Source organism: Phascolarctos cinereus, unplaced genomic scaffold (genome assembly GCF_003287225.1).
Source record: "Phascolarctos cinereus isolate Bilbo 61053 unplaced genomic scaffold, phaCin_HiC Scaffold_4;HRSCAF=312, whole genome shotgun sequence".
Lineage (NCBI taxonomy): Eukaryota > Metazoa > Chordata > Mammalia > Diprotodontia > Phascolarctidae > Phascolarctos > Phascolarctos cinereus.
In genome coordinates, this window is record NW_027555847.1 from 586,984,430 (window position 1) to 587,002,617 (window position 18,188).

The 18,188-nt window shown below is 40.3% G+C and overlaps 1 protein-coding gene across 1 annotated transcript in view; it reads left to right on the forward strand.

Annotated features, from left to right (window-relative positions):
* NDUFAF6 (NADH:ubiquinone oxidoreductase complex assembly factor 6) overlaps window positions 1-16,259 on the forward strand; it is a 91,700-nt gene extending 75,441 nt beyond the window's left edge. Inside the window, exon 9 of the mRNA XM_020968771.2 lies at window positions 15,882-16,259. Within this exon, the coding sequence (XP_020824430.1) occupies window positions 15,882-16,007 (126 nt within the window). The 3' untranslated portion in view covers window positions 16,008-16,259. The remainder of the gene's footprint in view (window positions 1-15,881) is intronic.
* The last annotated feature ends 1,929 nt before the right edge of the window (window positions 16,260-18,188 follow it).

Below are 18,188 nucleotides of genomic sequence, written 5' to 3' on the forward strand. Positions count from 1 at the left end.
GGATCTTGCCTTTTGTCAGACAGGTGATATGGAAATTGATACGTCTCTTTGACCAAGATTTGAGTGATCCAAGTCAAGTATCTCAAGACCTTCATTGTAATATAGCCCAACTCTCATTATAATATTCATTTTCTCGTTAATTGTTAACCAATCAGAACTGATTGCCACCCTCAGGAATACTTGCTATCCTTAGAGCATATAAACTGTGAGCCCACCACCATGAGGAGTCTTCGGCATTTGACAGTGCCACTGTCCTCTTTTTATTAATAAACATGCTAGCCTTATTAATAAAATGACTAAATTATCCAGAAATTATATCTCTTGGACTTTTTAATCAGCACACTTCTGCCCTGACATTTCGACACATTGCTTTCATAGCTTTGGTTGAGTGAGCACATTTTCTCCAGACCAGCAAGGTAGTAGTGAATTTCCTTCTTAGATGTATCTTTCATATTTAAAAACAGAACTACAGCTTGTATTTTGTTTGAGAGCCACGAGGTCTGGAATAGCATCACTTTTTAACTAAAGGCAAGTCACAAATAGTTATAACTGATCTACTTTTGTTGCTGCAGAGGTCTGATAAAATACTGTACAGAAAAAAAAATGTTGTATGTAATACATGAGTAATTAACCTTGGGAACTGACTTCTTGGAAAACTCTGTATTAGGATGACCTGGCTAGGCATGGTAGCACATTCCTAAACTCCTTGCTACTGGGTTGAGGCTGATGGATCACTTGAATTTGGGACTTCTGAGTTACAGGAAGGTTAAAGCTGATTAGGGGTCAGAACTAATTAAATTAAATTAAATTAAAATAGGGGTCTGGCACTAATACAATGAGCCCTGAGGTTCAGGGGACTATGAGGCTGACTCATGACTATACGTCCAGCCCAAATGAGATAAGGAGAACCCAGTCTTCAAAAAAAAAAATTGACCTGATGAGCATTTACATGTGTCACTTAGGCCATATCATCCAGATTTAGGACTAGAAGTATGTTAGAAACATCTAGTTCAACCTCTTCATTTTATAGATAAGTAAACGGAGACCTAGAAAGGTTAAGCAATTTGCCCAATGTCACATAGGTAGTAAATGGTAGAGCTGGGATTCAATCCCAGATCCCTTTGCTCCAAATCCAGCCCTATGTCCCCTGCACCATGCTGCCTCCTTGACTTAAAAGCTGTACTGTTGAAAACGTTTTGGTGTTAACAGGTATGGAGAGCTAGGCAACATGGAGATACTTAAAACCATCCTGCCATTTCTCTGATCTGATAACTCCAGAATCATTTTAATCTTCTTATCTTACATGGGATTCCTTAAAATGTCTTCATGTTCAATACTGAAGATTACCTATGCATAGTTTAATCATAATAAAAAAATCATTTATTAAGAACTTGTTTTCATATAGGGCTGAGACTGGTATTAGAGAGAATAATTTGAGAAGTTGTAGTCCCTGATTTTGAAGAGCTAATGGTACAAGATATCTCAGGCTTTTTTGTATAAAACTAATTATTTTTCAGTGAAAGCATTTGTGATGACTCTTTTGCATGCTGTCCCAATAGTTTAATCTAAATAAATTCATATCATTTTATTCATATTCTTGGTTCAATAAATTCCCAGTTAATTCAATCACCTTGCCTAGTGCTATGTACCTGATATGCACTAAATAAATACTTGTGGCCAAATGTTATTTCTATTACATGATTTCTGGTTGGTGATGTTTTAGACAGCATGGTGAAATAGAATATTGAATTGGAATTAGGCTAACTGGTTTTAAATCTGGGCTTCCAGACTTACTAGTTGGGTGACCTGGCTAAGGCATTTCAAGTTGTATGTTTAAAATAGGGATAATAATATGTCATAGACTTGGGGTAATGGGGCAAGAGAAGGGAACAAGTAATTTATTAAGCATCTACCTAACATATACCAGCCACTATGCTAAGAGCTTTACAAATTGCATTTGTCCTCACAATAACCCTGTGAGATAGGCACTGTTATTATCCCCATTTTATGGTTGAGGAAACTGAGGCAGACAGAGATTAAGTGACTTGCATCTAGGAAGTGTCTGAGGCTGGATTTGAACTCAGGTCTTCCCAACTCTAGGTCCAGTGCTCTATATGGTGTGCCACCTAGAGCTGCTTTGTAAACCTTAAAGTGCTATGTAAATGTGTGTTATTTTCCTATATAACTAATATGATCTATATTTTGATTTTTTAAATGGGCTTAGAAATAATTTTAGTGTTACCAATCTTGTTTTTTTTTTCCACTTGGTTATATGAATCTATGATTCTTTGGTGTATTTTCTGTCAGTCATCAACAAGCATTTATTAAGTGCTTGCTGTATTCGAAGCAGTATGTTAAGAACTAGGAATGCAAAGAAAGACAAAAACATAGTCCTTGCCTTCAAGGAGTTCGTGCTGTACTAGGGAAGGCAACAGGTAAACAACTATATACATACAAGATTGATGTAATCTCAGAGGAAAGGCACTCACATGAAGGGAGACTGGGAAAGGCATATTTGCAAATGGGACTTGAGTTGAGTTTTGAAGGAAGCCAGGGAAGCCAGAAGGCAGAGGTGAGTATGGGAGACAGAGTAAAAAAAGGTAGAGACAGAGTTGGGAAATGGAGTGTCCTGTTTAAGGAACAGCAAGGAAGTCAGTGTGGTTGGGTTGTAGAGTACTGGGAGAGAGGATGGTCATTCCTTTTTCTAGTCTTCTGATCCAGTCATCTGTTAATTCCAAAACAGAAGTATATGGAGTGCAAACACATGCACTTATCATGATCATGAACATATACATGAAATGTAATCAATTCAATAAGTACGGACATTGCTATTGGAAAAGGTATGTCGATCTACTCTCCCGTGGCTCTACGCAGCACCATGGGTAACTTTCCAAACTGCAATACCCTTCTCCAGGCCACCACTCTCCTTGATGAGGTGTCCTCCAATTAGAATGTAGGCTCCCTAAGGGCAGTGTGGACTGTCTTCTCTTTTGTATTTATATCTCCTGTATTTAGCATTGTGAATGTTCATAGTGCTTTGTACATGCTTTTATTCATGTATTACTGTACCATGTCTGATACTCTAGTGCCAGCGGTTCTCAAAGTATGGTCCCAGAACTCTTGGGAATCCTTTTCAGGGGGTCCACAAGGTCAAAATTATAAGGTCAAAATAATAAGACATTATTTGCCTATAAAAATACTGCTTCCTTTTCCAACTAAATATTTTCATGAGGCTGAATTTTCTTCAAATATGTCAACCAGAACAACATATCACAATAGATTGAATGCAGAAGCAGACAGGAGAATCCAGCTGTCTTCTATTAAGCCAGTCACAGAAGCTTGCAAAAATACATGAAACAAGGCCACTCTTCTTGACATATCTTGTTTGTTTTGGAAAATATGTTATTTTGATATTTTTCATAAAAATGTCATTTATATTAAAACATAATGAGTTTGTTATTATTTTAAATTAACTAATAAATATTTTTATAAATAATCAACTTTAACTTCTAATGTGGTAAAATATTGATAGATATAACCTACATAAATAAAAGCTCTTTTGGAGTCCTCAGTTTTTCAAGAGTGTTAAAGGGGTCCTGAGAACAAACGTCTGAGAACTGCTATCCAAAAGTGTCTGATCAGGGGCGGAGCCAAGATGGCAAAGTGAAAGCAGTGACTTGCTTGAGCTCTCCTCCAAACCCCTCCAAATACTCATAAAAATGGCTCTAAACAAATTCTAAAGCAGCAGAACCCACAAAAAGACAGAGTGAAACAAATTTCCAGCCCAGGACAACCTGGATGATTGATCAGAAAGGTGTATCGTGCCGGGCTGGGAGTGCAGCGCAGCGTGGTGTGGGTGCACAGGCTGCAGGGAACCTGGAGCAGGCCTCAGAGGACTGAATCTCGGGCAGCTGTGATGGTTTCCAGACTCCTCAATCCACTAATGCCAAAGACAACTTAGAAGGTCAGTGGGAAAAGTCTGTTTCTGTCAGTGCTGAGACAGGAAGGTGGGGTTTCAGCTCCATTCCCCAAGAGCGAGGCCCTGGGGGGGCAGCTGCTTCCCAAGCTTCTGGCCCACAGACTGAGGGGGAATCCAGTGGCTGATCAGAGAGGGATTGCAGGGATCTCTTTGCCAGTGCTGAGGCAGGAATCTCTTGCTTTGCCCCTGTTTGGATCTGGGTCACAGTTCTGGGCTGCGGTGCTGGGGTGAGGAGGAACGCTGGCGTGGTGGAGCTTGGAGTGGCTGTGGAGAGGAACCCCTCCTCACAGTTACAGGACGGAAAGGAATACTTGTGGTCACAGGCCAGGAAAGCAGTAAACACCTCGCCCCTTATCATACCACCTTGGAAGAACTGAAAACTTACAGGTCCCTACAAGTATCTCTGAAAACAGCTATACAAACCCCTGAAGCTTGGGACAATACATTCTCCACATTGGAAGCAGACTCTTACCTTAACAAAGAGTTTAAAACTCAAGTAATTGGCTGGGATCATGAGCAAGCAGTGCAAAAAGAGTCAGACCATTAAATCTTACTTTGGTGAAAAAGAAGATCAAAATATACAACCAGAAGAAGACAACAAAGTCAAAGCTCCTACATCCAAAGCCTCCAAGAAAAATATGAATCAGTCCCAGGCCTTGGAAGAGCTCAAAAGGGATTTTGAGAAGCAAGTAAGGGAAGTAGAGGAAAAACTGGGAAGAGAAATGAGAGTGATGCAAGAAAATCATGAAAAACAAGTCAACAGCTTGCTAAAGGAGACCCAAAAAAATACTGAAGAAAATAACACCTTAAAAAATAGCCTAACCCAAATGGCAAAAGAGGTCCAAAAAGCCAATGAGGAGAAGAATGCCCTAAAAGCAAAACTGGCCAAATGGAAAAGGAAGTCCAAAAGCTTACTGAAGAAAATACTTCCTTAAAAATTAGAATAGAGCAATTGGAAGATAGTGACTTTATGAGAAATCAAGACACAGTGAACAAATCCAAAAGAATGAAAAATTAGAAAACAATGTGAAATATCTCATTGGAAAAACAACTGACCTGGAAAATAGATCCAGGAGAGAGAATTTAAAAATTATTGGACTATCTGAAAGCCATGATCAAAAAAAGAGCCTAGACATCATCTTTCAAGAAATTATCAAGGAAAACTGCCCTGATATTTTAGAACCAGAGGGCAAAATAGAAATTGAAAGAATCCACAGATCTCCTCCTGAAAGAGATCCCCAAAGGAAAACTCCTAGGAATATTAGCCAAATTCCAGAGTTCCCAGGTCAAGGAGAAAATATTACAAGCTGCCAGAAGGAAACAGTTCAAGTACTGTGGAAACACAATCAGGATAACACAAGATTTAGCAGCTTCTACATTAAAGGACCGCAGGGCATGGAATATAATATTCCAGAGGGCAAAGGAGATAGGATTACAACCAAGAATCACCTACCCAGCAAAACTGAGTATAATCCTTCAGGGGAAAAAATGGTCATTCAGTGAAATAGAGGACTTTCAAGCATTTTTGATGAAAAGACCAGAGCTGAATAGAAAATTTGACTTTCAAATACAGGACTCCAGTGGAACATGAAGAGGTAAACAGGAAAGAGAAATCATAAGAGACTTATTAAGATTGAACTGTTTACATTCCTGCATGGAAAGATGATATTTATAACTCATGAGACCTTTGTCAGTATTAGGGTAGTTGGAAGGAAAAAATTATATGTATTATATGTAGATAGATAGAGATGTAGAGGGCACAGGGTGAGTTGAAGATTAAGGGGTCATATCTGGAGAATAAAATTAAGGAATGAGAGAGGATTGTACTCGGAGAAGAAGAAAGGGAGAGGTAGAATGGGGTAAATTATCTCACAAAAAAAAACAGAAAAGAAAAGTCTCTTACAGTGGAGGGGAAACAGGGGAAGGTGAGAGGGAATGAGTGAATCTTATTCTCATAGGATTTGGCTTAAGGAGGGAATAACATACACATTCAATTGGGTATGGAAATCTGTCTTACCCTACAGGAAAATAGGGGGAGAAGGGGACAAGAGAACAGGGGGATGATAGAGAGGAGGGCAGATTGGGAAAGGGGTAATCAGAAGTAAATACTTCTGAGGAGGGACAGGGTCAAAAGAAAGAATAGAATAAATGGGAGGGCAGGATAGGATTAAGGGAAATAGAGTTAGTTTTTCACATGTCTACTATGGACGTGTTTTGCATAACTGCACATGTACAACCTATATTGAGTTGCTTCCCTTTTCAATGAGGGTGGTGGGGAGGGAGGAAGAGAAAATTTGAAACCTAAAGTTTTAAAAACATATGTTTAAAAAAATGTTTTCACATGCTACTGGGAAATAAGAAATACAGGAAATGGGGTACAGAAGTCTATCCTGCCCTACAGGAAAATAGAAGGGGAAGGGGATAAGAGAAGGGGAGAGAGATAGAAGAGAGGACAGACTAGGGGAAGGGATATTCAGAATGCATGCCATCTTGGGGTGGGGGGAAGGGGGAGATGGGGTGAAAATTTGGAATTCAAAAACTTGTGGAAGTGAATGTTGAAAACTAAAAATAAATAAATTTATATTTTAAAAAAAGTGTCTGATCAGGGTTTGGGGGAGGATACCCAACAGTAGAGTTCATACCCTAAAGGAAGGAAGTATAGAATGCCCTGAGTGTCTGTGGACATGATGGGGACTGGAGACAGACTGATCTCTGGAGCAGGGAACACTCCTCTTTAGGTACCAAAGGCTCCTTTGCTAACATCTGCTTCCTCTCCAGATATATGGTCACACATGCATATTAAACCACCCATTTCAGCCAGAGATTTGATATTAGACCAACTTTTGTTATGGGAAGAAAAGCTGATGAGGATTTTCCCCTAGCCTTGGAATGACAGCTCTCTGTGTTTTAAAATGAGGAAACCTGATCAGTTTCTTCTACCCATTTAATTCTGTTTGGTTGGTAAATGCTTCTCCAAAGCAGTGATGTGGCATGTGGTAACCCAGAATGTGCACTGGAGAAGAAAAAGCTCATGCACAAGATTAATGTGTCCCAAACAGACTAGAGGATATTTTTAAAGTCAGTTGGCAATGGGCAGAGGGTGCTGTGGTCCTCCAACCCTGTGTCCAAATTGGGCAATGATGTGGCAGCTCCTCTAGGGTGGCTTCCCAGCTTTCCCTTTTGTATAAGAAGAGCTTTTATCTCTGACTTGTGTTAGAAATGCTCCCTCCTTTTGAGGCATTTCAGGGAGATGCTTGGTAGGGAACAAGGTACTTCTAGATCTATGTTTTGAGATCTTTGAACACAGTAATTGGTTGAGGAGAATGAGAGTATAGGATTAGAATTTTTCTCAATATCCTTGGCTGGGGGGGAATGTGGGGGATCTTATCTATGGCCCCAGATGTAATGGGCTTGGCCCAGATGGATAATTGTCTATGAAATTGTAATTAGGGAAACTAGGGAAGATTTTTGGGGCAATTAAAAACTACATAATTATGCAGCATGTTGTTGTTGGGCAGTTCTTTTCAATATGTCTGATTCTTTGTGACCTCATTTGGGTTTTCTTGGCAAAGATCCTGGAGTGGTTTGCCATTTCCTTCTCCAGCTCATTTTACAGATGAGGAAACTGAGGTAAACAGGGTTTACACTACTAATAAGTGTCTGAGGCCAGATTTGAACTCAGAAAGATGAGTCTTCCTGACTCTAGGTCTAGCACTCTATCCACTTCACCACCTAGTTGCCCTCAGGTATGCAGCATAGTAGCCAAATAATATGAACATAAGTGATCTTGAGGAGTCTTCTAAATTGTCTAGCCAGTAGGATAGCTGGATAGCCTTGGGTTTTTCTCTGAGTAAGGATCAAAGATGCTTTCCTTTTGGGATTTAAGAAATATGTTTTTTATTGATATCTTTTATTTTTCTATGTCACCAAAATTTTCTCCACTATCCTTCCTCCTCCCCTTCCCAGAGAGCCATTGAACATAGTAAATAATATTTTTAAAGGAAAAGAAAAAAAATTGGCAAAAATTATCAATAAATTGAAAAAAAACCATGAAAATATACTCAATGTACCATCTCCCTGGACCTCCCATCTCAGCAACAGTGAAGGGCAGGGGTATTTTACTGTAGATCTCCTTTAGAACCATACTTGATCTTTAAAGTTTTGTAATATTCACTTTTTGATTTTGTTGTGGTGGTTCTTGCCATTTACATTGTTGCAGTCATTGTATATATTGTTTTCTTGACTCTACTTAATTCTCTCTGCATCAAGTCATGTAAATCTTCCTATGCTTCTCTGCATTCATCATATTTGCCATTTCTTACAGCACAGGGATATTCTGTTACATTATATAGCACAATTTATTCACTCATTCCCCAATAAATGGACATCTGCTTTGTTCTCAGTGGTTTGCTAACACAGAAAGTGCTGCTGTAAATATTTTGCTGTATTTGAAGTTTTCTTCTTATCAATGGCCTCCTTGGGGTATGAGCCTAGTAATGGAATCTCTGGGTCAAAGGGTATCCCCTTAGGATTTTACATATAAACTCTAACTTCATTCTATAGGAGGTTAGGGATAAACTTGCAATACCCAAAGATCCTAACCAGGGGAAAAGGCCTTAATTATTAGTATAACTTTGTATAAATGTGTGTTATCAATTCTATAGCAAGCAATATTAATTCACCTTCATCTCCCAGTGAAAAAAGAATTGAACTTGCATTACAAAAATTACAAAGTTCTGAAATGCAAAAATATTCTTACACACATAACAAGGAAAGGTCATAGAAACCACACACCAGAGACTCTGAAATGAATCATGACAATCAGAGTGTAAGGGGCCCTACAACTCTGGGCGTGTGTGGGGAGGGCTTTGGTTTTTTGAAAAGATTTGTGACAAAATGTGTTTGGGATTTACACTAAAAGGGAGATAAAACAAGGAACGTATATCCCATTCAGAGGATGACCTCTGAAGCCAGGAGCTGGAAGCACAGAAAAGCTCTGCAAACTTGTGCCCAGTGGAGTATTGCTTCATCTTGTGAGAAGGGGCATCTGCTCCCCCAGTATACTTCAAGGAGGAGAAAGGCAAGGTACAGAAAGTGAAATGAGATTATATACCCTAATGCAAACAAACCGCCACCCACCACTATCCCTTATTCCCATTGGCTGGGGAGGTGGGCTTACATTCTTAGGTGCGAAAATTCAAAGACAAAGAACAAGGAAACAGGGTATAGCCAATCCAAACATAGATGTCCTTATTCAGTAAACCTAATGCTGAAGTAACAGTGGTGTGGAGATCAGGAGGGGTTTAGGGCCGAATTCCCATGAGTTAGGTAATTCCTAGGAAACTGAAATGTACTGCAGTTTCCCCTCCCTAACCCCTTTCCCCCTTATCCCAGAAACAAGAATGGGAAGCTTTTCAAAGGGCAAGCAGTTCAGGTTGTGGACAGGGCTATTCTTAGGGTATAGGCCATTTCCTATATGTTCCCTTCCATGCACATGCCCTGACCCCCTCTGTTCTCTACTCATGTGCCATTCTAAGGATGTCTATTCCTTCCAGTGATGGTGTATATGTTTATAAGAGAGCATACACCACTTTCTTCCTATGATATTTCATTAAAAACCTTTGCTCTGAAGTAATTGTGGCCTCTGGCTGCCTAGAAAAGTAAACAAATCAAGAGTGCCTTGTGAGCTATAGTTTTGAGCACAGTGCTTGGAATGTAGAAGACATTTAATATATGTTTGTTGATTGATTAAGCAGATTCAGATCCAGAGTACCTTGAATTTGATATGGCCTTGTGTGGGTACAAAGGCCCTTACCAATAAATTGGAGACTCAGATATATTAGCAAAAAGAATAGTTTGTTTATTGGCTTTCTCAAGAAAAGGGCTCCCTCAGGGCACTCAAAAGATGGCACCGACCAAAGAGAGGGAAAGTATGTTCAGCTCAGCAGATTATATAAATCCTAACTGCAATTCCCCCCCCCCCCCACTGGCTCTTCTTCCCATTGGCTGGGCTTCAGAGCTCACAGTCTAGGTGTGAAAAATCTTCCCATTCCATTAGCTGGGAGGCGGGTTTACATTCTAGGTGTGAAAATTCAAAGACAAAGAACAAGAAAACAGGGTATAGCCAATCCAAACATACATGTCTTTATTTAGTAAACCTAATGCTGATATAGCAGTGGTGTGGTGATCAGGAGGGGGTTTAGGGCCGAATTTCCATGAGTTAGGTAATTCCTAGGTAACTGAAATTTACTGCAATTTCCCCTCCCTAACCCCCTTCCTCTTTATCCCAGAGACAAGAGAAGGCAGGAAGCTAAGGGCAAGCAGTTCAGGTTGGGGGCAGGGTTTTGAAAGCAACAATCAAGAAATATTAACAAGAACTATTGATCCCCTGAGGAGGCTTCACTTTTGAGAGATCATCTCTCACAGTCTTGTCTGGGGGGGCTTCATGGGGTGTGGGCCCAATCCTAGACCTTTGCCCCTTACCCCCAAAAGAATTTTGGTCCCATTTGTCTAAGAGATTGTCCTTGAATTCTCTCACTTGATATAGGAGGTCTCTGGTGTTCCCCTGAGGTCATAATCCTATGAACTGGCCTTTTGTTGTGGTTACACCCAATCTCCCAATTCTATGTTACCCTTAACCTAGCCTAGCCCTCCATTGTCTTACCTCCCTATGACCCCTGGCCATTTCCCACTCTTAATCCTATCTAGGCTCCATTTTCCCTTGGCCTTGTGATCCAGGTCCCTGGTGTTCTATTACCTCACAGTCCCCATAGATTACTTGGCCACATCTAGATCCCTCCCATGGTTTTTCTGTATATGAGGTCCATCTTGTCTCCATTAAGGTTCTCAGATTCTTACAATCTAGCGAATAGCTCAATAATGTTCAGACTCCTTAAGAGTCTGGCCAATATGACAGATGTTCTAATAAACCTTGTCTTTGGCTAAAAGAAGGCTTGGGTTGAATTCTTTTAGACAGGACCCATGTGTTGTGATTTTGGGGTCCCAGCATCCCTAAACATCTAGATCTCATCGAGTTGTCATAATATGTGAGTTGTCATAATATGATTATGTGTGTGTGTGTGTATTTGTTAAAAATTTCATTATCTTGTAACACTTTTGCTAATTTTATTCATTCTGTTTTGCTAATATCAACATTTCCTACTTAATAAAATTTTAAAATCTTAAGCTAGATTTTCCTTGAGTTGAACATGTTCACTGTGTCTTTTTCTTTACGTTCTTCTTTCTCCTAGTAATTGTGCTTGTCTTTCCTGTGATTAGGCCCATGCGATGCTATATAGACAGGCTTGACTCTCTTTGGTGCAACCATGTTTATTTGTTTGATTTTTCGGGGTTAAGTGACTTGCCCAGGGTCACACAGCTAGTGTCAAGTGTCTGAGGTCAGATTTGAACTCAGGTCCTCCTGACTTCAAGGTCAGAACTCTATCCACTGCACCACCTAGCTGCCCCCAACCACGGTTTTTATCAGATTACCAAGGACCACTTTATTTTTGGTTCATTTCATGATAATGGAAATAAATCTTTTCACTACATAAAACATTTGCTTTCTAATGGGGAAATGCCATAAAATATCTTTTGTAATTAAAGTTTCAGGGTCATTATGAACATTTCATAAGATCTGTAACCAAAACATAAAAAATGATGTTTTTTTTCCCATTTTCTATGTGAATCACTCTTTTTAGTATTTAGTGAATTATTTCTTATTTGTTTTCCAAACATAAAAAAACCAAGTCTAATAAACTAATTATGCCAGGAAGAAGAATAGCTCACATTTATATAGGTCTTTAGAGATTACAAAGAGCTTTTCTTACAACATGAAGAGGAAAAACAGAAATGCTGAAAAAGGCCAGAGCCACAAGTAACACATCTTGTGTACCAACCACACCTGCCACAGGTCCAAGGACAAGGCAGTCAAGAAGTTTGTCACCCACAGTATCATGAAAACTGAGGCTGTCGGGGACATCTCAAATGCCACATGTGTACTGTCCAAGCTGAATGTGAAACCACATTACTACGTGAGCACCATAGCAAGGACCATCTATCTATCCATTAGTTCAAGTGAGTGTTGGGAGACTGAGCCCTGATGAGGTCTAGAGGTTAGGGATCCTGGAATCCCAAAATCATGACACATGGGTCCTGTCTGAAAGAATTCAATCCAAGCCTTCTTTCAAAAACAAGGTTTATTGAAGATTAGCCAGACTCTTAAGGAATCTGAGCATCTATGAGGTATTGGTTAGATTGTGAAAATCTGAGCAGTGGCTAGATTATAAGAATCAGAGCCCTGGCTAGATTTTAGGAATCTGAGCATCTTAATGGAGACAAGATGGATCTTATATACAGAAAAACTATGGGAGGGATCTAGGAGTGGCCAAGTAGTCTATGAAGTAATAGAACTCCAGAGGTGGTCAAGAGAGAATGGAGCCTAGATAGGATTAAGGGTGGGAAGTGGCCAGGGGATTTAGGAAGGTCTAGGCTAGGTTAAGGGTAACAGATTGGGCATAGCCACAATGAAAGCCAGTTGATGGGATTATAGCCTCAGGGGAATGCCAGAGATTAGGCCATATGGGAAAGTCCAGGGTTTTTCCTTTTTTGGGGTCTAGCTCCCATCCTCATCAAGCCCCAGAGCCTATATGTGCTATAGCTCATTAGATCCCTATGCAAAGTTTACTCTGAAGTCAGAAAGACATGAGTTCAATTCCTTTCTCACACATTTACTAGCTTACTTACCTACTTAGTCACTTACTCTTCTTCAGCCCAGTTTCCTCATCTGTAAAATGGGGATAGAAACAGCACCTACTTCCCAGTGATGTTGTGAGGATCAAATGAGATAACGTACGTAAGATATTTTGCAGCCAGAAAGCATTATATAAATGCTGTTTATTAACATTTTTGTTTGTTATTTTTTAAAATACATATATCTCATGTCTGGGACATGATCGATAAGGGTAAAGGTAGAGAAGCGCAAGGTAGCAATGTGTTTATTGGATAGAGGACAACCTTAATTTTACAACACAGAAAATATAGAAAATGTAAAGGGCTTACAGGGGCTCATAGGGAATGCAGAAAGCATATGAAAGACTCTCAGTGGCCCATAAACAATCAGCACAATATTCTTCTCCCTCCAGTAAGTTGTAATGCTCATTAGTTCCTAAAATCTCCAGGGGGCTTGTACTCTACTAGAAACTGTCAGACCCATTCTAAGTATCTTCCAGTAATAAAAAATAACAAAGTCCAGATCTCTCGTTCCCTTCATCTTGTAACTTTAGTCCCTCGACACATCTTCCAGCTCTGCAAGCCATATCTCTCACACTATCCAGGAAATTCCCCCTCTTTAGGTAGAAGGCAGGATCCCCAAGCTCTTAAACTTGGTGCTATTTTTGAGGCAATCCCCAAGGCAGGCACTCTCAAGAAATTTCCTTTTCGCTAGCAAGAAAGTAATGATCTCAAACTTTGTCCTACTGAAAATACCGCCCTTAGGAACTCTTTCCATTTGACCACATAGCCCTCTTCTCTGCAGCTACTGTGTGGTTGAAAATTCTTTAATTGCTTTGGAGGATCAGTTTTCAAGATATTTCAGAGTGGATGATTTTAAAAGTGTGAAAATGATCATGAATAGTAGTATTCTTCCAGAGAATATTTCTTTAATATATCATCTCTTTAAAATCATGAAAATAGCATCCACCTGGATGTTGTTTTTATCTTTGGTGTCATACAATGTCAATGGAATAAATACTGCAAGAAGAAATGCTCTCCTCTTGCCATTATTAAGTGTGAAGGTCCTGTGGCCTCTGATTATAAGTATTCTGTGAACTTTGGTACAATCATGCCTGAGCAAATAGGGAAGGGCTCAAAAAATACTAAAGATTATTACTTATTGTTATTATCAGCAGTATTACTGCCTGATCCCTTTACTGTGTGTAATACCTCAAAACCTCCAGCAGCTTGCAGTATAGGCTACCCCAGGAGACTCTCCTTGGGGACACGTAACACGGGAGAACATAGCTACACAGAAAAGGCTGTCCAGATAATTAAACTCCCCAGTCCTCCCCTGTGGTGCCACACAGAGTTCTTACCTGCAGTCTTCCTGCTCCACTGCTCAGTTGTGCTACCTGTCAGTTTGTGGTTACACTAAGCATATGTGTGATCAGAAAAGGACATGGCCTGGACAGTAGGTAGGAGGGAGGGGATAACCAATGGACCGCCCAAGTGACATATGGATATTCACAAGATTTTAAAAGAGTCAGAAAAGGAAGCACTGGATGACAGGGTCAGATACTTAGAACTGGAAGGGACCTTAGATGGCATCTACTCCAAACCTTTCATTTTATAGATGAGGCACGAGGCCCAGGGAGTTACAGTTACCTAAAGTTGCACAGGCAAAGCTGATTTAAACCCAGGTCCTCTAATTCCAAATTGATTCCCAATAGCAGGTTTATGGAAACATGTGGACTAAAATTAGGCAGGATGAGAAGGCATGGATGGGTTGTGTGTCCTGTGCTTCTGGAGGAAGTTCCACATAAATGAGATCACAGATTTACAGAAGCATCAAGGCAAGTGATACCATCTTTTTCCATGCTAACATATTTGCACCAAATCCACCTGGTGACTACATGCTGTTAGACTACATGGGGTCACTTATAAAAAGGAAATGGGACACATAGTTTTGATACTTTTTTCTTTAAGTATCAATGGAAATAGTGAGGTCACCAAACAGACACGACTGATTTCCTGGTTTTGCCATATTTTTCCAAGTTGTCTACTGCTTCATTGCTCATTCTCCCCATTTCTCTGTACCTTCTCTATTTTGCTGGTATCCTCTAGTCCAAGGGTTGTTCACCTTTTTTGAGTCACAAACCCTTGTGGTCATCTGATGAAGGCTAGATAGAGACCCCTTCTCAGAATAATGTTTTTAAATTGTTGAAAGAAATACTAAATTTCAGTTAGTGAAAATAAAGATGTAATTTTTTTTTCCCTATCCAAGTTTAGGGATGATCTGAAATCTAGCCATGGATTCCCAGTTAAGGACCAGCAGCTGATCACTATCTGATGGTCCTGTGCAGTGATGGTGAAAGACAGGTGCAGATGGCTATATTAAGAAAGAGATGGTGCAGTGGATAGAGCACTGGCCCTAAAGTCAGGAGGACCTGAGTCCAAATCCAGCCTCAGACCAAACACTTAACACTTGCTAGCTGTGTGACCCTGGGCAAGTCCCTTAACCCCAATCTCCTAAAAATAAAAAAATAAAAAAATGCACAGAGGAAAATAAAAGGAATGCTAAAAGGAAAGACAGAAAAGAAAGAGATGAATGGCAGAAGAAAGGACCAATAGTCCATAAGAGACACTATCTCAGTAGAGATCTAACAATAAACCCCCTGGCCTCATATGTTTCCATACAAATGCACAAGGTATAAGTAATAAATAGATTGAACTAGAGGTTCCAATGAAAGGAAGGAAATTTAACCAAGGAGAGAAATGTATTACTGAGACTTGATGGGCCTGAAATATGGCTGTGGTTTTTACCTTATTCAAAAGAAACAGAATAGATTAAACTGAAGTCCTATCAAGTATTTTATAAAGTATGCTTCTGTGATGAAATCAGGAACTCAAAGGCAGAAGTATTGCAAAGAGCATTTGGGTGAAGAGAAGTGGAAGCAGATAGAGAAGTAACGCTACTGTGTGGGGGGGGCAGAGGTAGGGGTGGTACACCATATACCATCAGGACAGGAGGAATTAGATGAAAAGTTTGGTAAGCAGATACAAAACCTGGCTTGAAAGTATGATATTGTAATAATAGAGAACGTCAGCACAGTGGACATTGCCTGGCTAAAACTCTCTCCCAAAAGCGTAATAGGGGATACATTTATGACTTGTATTCCTTTCCCAGATCTACTCAGGACCTTTTCCACTGTGGTTCAACTCTTCAATCTGGAAGTTCACTCCAGCCCTGGAATTCACACGCTGGAAGGTCCCTCTCCCTGCTTGGACTGCTCCTCCCAGAACCTCCATTTAAGAAGAGTACTCAGGCCAGCCACATCTCTCTTCCCCAGGCTACACGCTGAACTTTCTCCACCATGTCTGTGCACAAGGTACCTTTGTCCTTCCTCCCACCCCCTTCAGCTCACTTCAATGGGTTGTTTTCCTTCATTGGAATGGCAGCTTCTTGAGGGCAGGGGCTGTTTTTTCTTTTTGGTTGTATTTGATTCCTTGTGCTTTGCACAAAGTCTGGTACAGAGTAAGTGCTTAATAAATGCTAGTTGACTGATGCCTTTGTCGGACTTCATCTTTCAAAGTAAGGAGGAAATAACAAGAGGAACTTTTTATTCTGTACCTGATTCTGACTATCCATGAGGAATAAGTTGCCAAAGTACAATGACAGGAATCCTGGGTGTAAGCATCATAGCATTTTTTTTCACAGAGGAGAGGAAAGCTCATCAAGAATTTGTTATTTAACAGGAAAGGAAAGACATGTGCATAACTATTTATGCTACAAGTGCAATAGGGTTGACTTTGACCCTTTGCTCTCTCAGGGCTAGGCCTGTTACATTCCACCACTACCCGAACCCGACTCCCCACCTTCTGAGGCACTGAGGAGCTTGTCTCTTTTTTTCCCTGCCATTGATTGACTCAATCTCCCCAACCAGTGGTCTTATTCTTCTCCCCTATCATTCCCCCCAAACCTGTCCATTTTTAGGTGTCTAGTGACTGGCAATCCAATTACATTTAACCACTTAATATCAGATGACTTTTACAAAGGAATATTTATTTTACAGACATAGTAAGAACAAAGACACAGATATTTCCTCCAATACCTCAGGGTCATAATGCTCTTTAAACTACCTAGGCCTCTTGGTAGAAGATGATAATTAGGCTTACACCTTAACTCAATTCTTATGAAGGACTGGTCACACCAAATTGAAGTCCAAACCCCCATCTCTGCTGGCTTCTGCTGGGCTGGAGTGCTGGCTTCCTTGCTTTTCATATCTGGGCTACCTGCAACACCTGGTCTGGATTCAGGAATGCCCAGATTGCTGTGGCTTACACTCTTGGCCAGATCAGAGACACCACACCATGCATTAAGGGCAGAAAAGAATGAACAAGAAGGCCAAAGACCTAGGACCACAAGGATTCAGTGGAGGAAGGAAGGCTCCTCAAGGATCTCACTCCCTTATTTCATGGTCTCATTTGGCTATGAGTGGCCTTACCTTGCTCCCTCAAACACAAATGCAGCAAAAGTTATGGCTGATGCTCATTTAGGCCAATGGGAAAAGATTCTTCCCAACCACATGGTAAATCAATAAGAATGTCCATACATGCTCATGTCTTCTGCTCTCCTGGAATCAGCTCCCTAGGGCCTTCCATGTAGATAACCCCAATTTAGGTGATCTGGCCTAGATCTCCATTACACAGAGTAGACAGTTCAGGCCCAGGCCAAGTAAGCAGGGAAAGATGCAGGGGGAGTGGCTGACTCAGAAATAGGTGGTTGGCCCACGAAATATTACTCAGGGCTGTAAAGTACTAGCCATAGGTAAGGTATTCAAACCCTCCAAAATAAGAGACCACTTGAAATAGAGTTTTAGGAGTCACTTGAATTAAAATGTTAATTCCATGGCACTTAACTGAAAAAAAAATTTTTTTTGTCTTCCTAATTGCTAGCAGATTCCTTTAGTTCTGAATTCTTTGACTCTACCAATTAGTTTAATAACTCATCAGAGCATCTGGATTTCAGTACTTGTAAACACTTCAGTAACTGAGCAGACTAGGCCCCTGTTTTCCTCCTAATTTGGATCTTGCTTAACCTCTTCCAGAAGAGGATTCCCATTGCACTCTACCAATTGTGTCCTTAATTATTGGCCCTGGGTGACCCACTACCCACCCACTACACAGAATGTGACAAGGGCAAAGAAGGGGTCTAGACATAATGCTATCAAAAAATATGAGGAGGGGAGATGTTGCTTTCAGATGAAGGAAGCTAGGAATGCTTCACAGAAGTGGCCCAGGAGCTGACCCTTGAAAGAAGATGATTTCAAGAACGTGAAAATGTTCAAGGAGGGGTTTCCAGACATTGTTAGTCATCTTTATGAATCTAGGGAGATAGGTGAGATCAGATGAAATCAAAGAATAGCTAGTAGCCCAAAGTAAGTAAGTGGCAATAGAGATTACAGTAAGGATCTAACCACCGCCACATAATTTG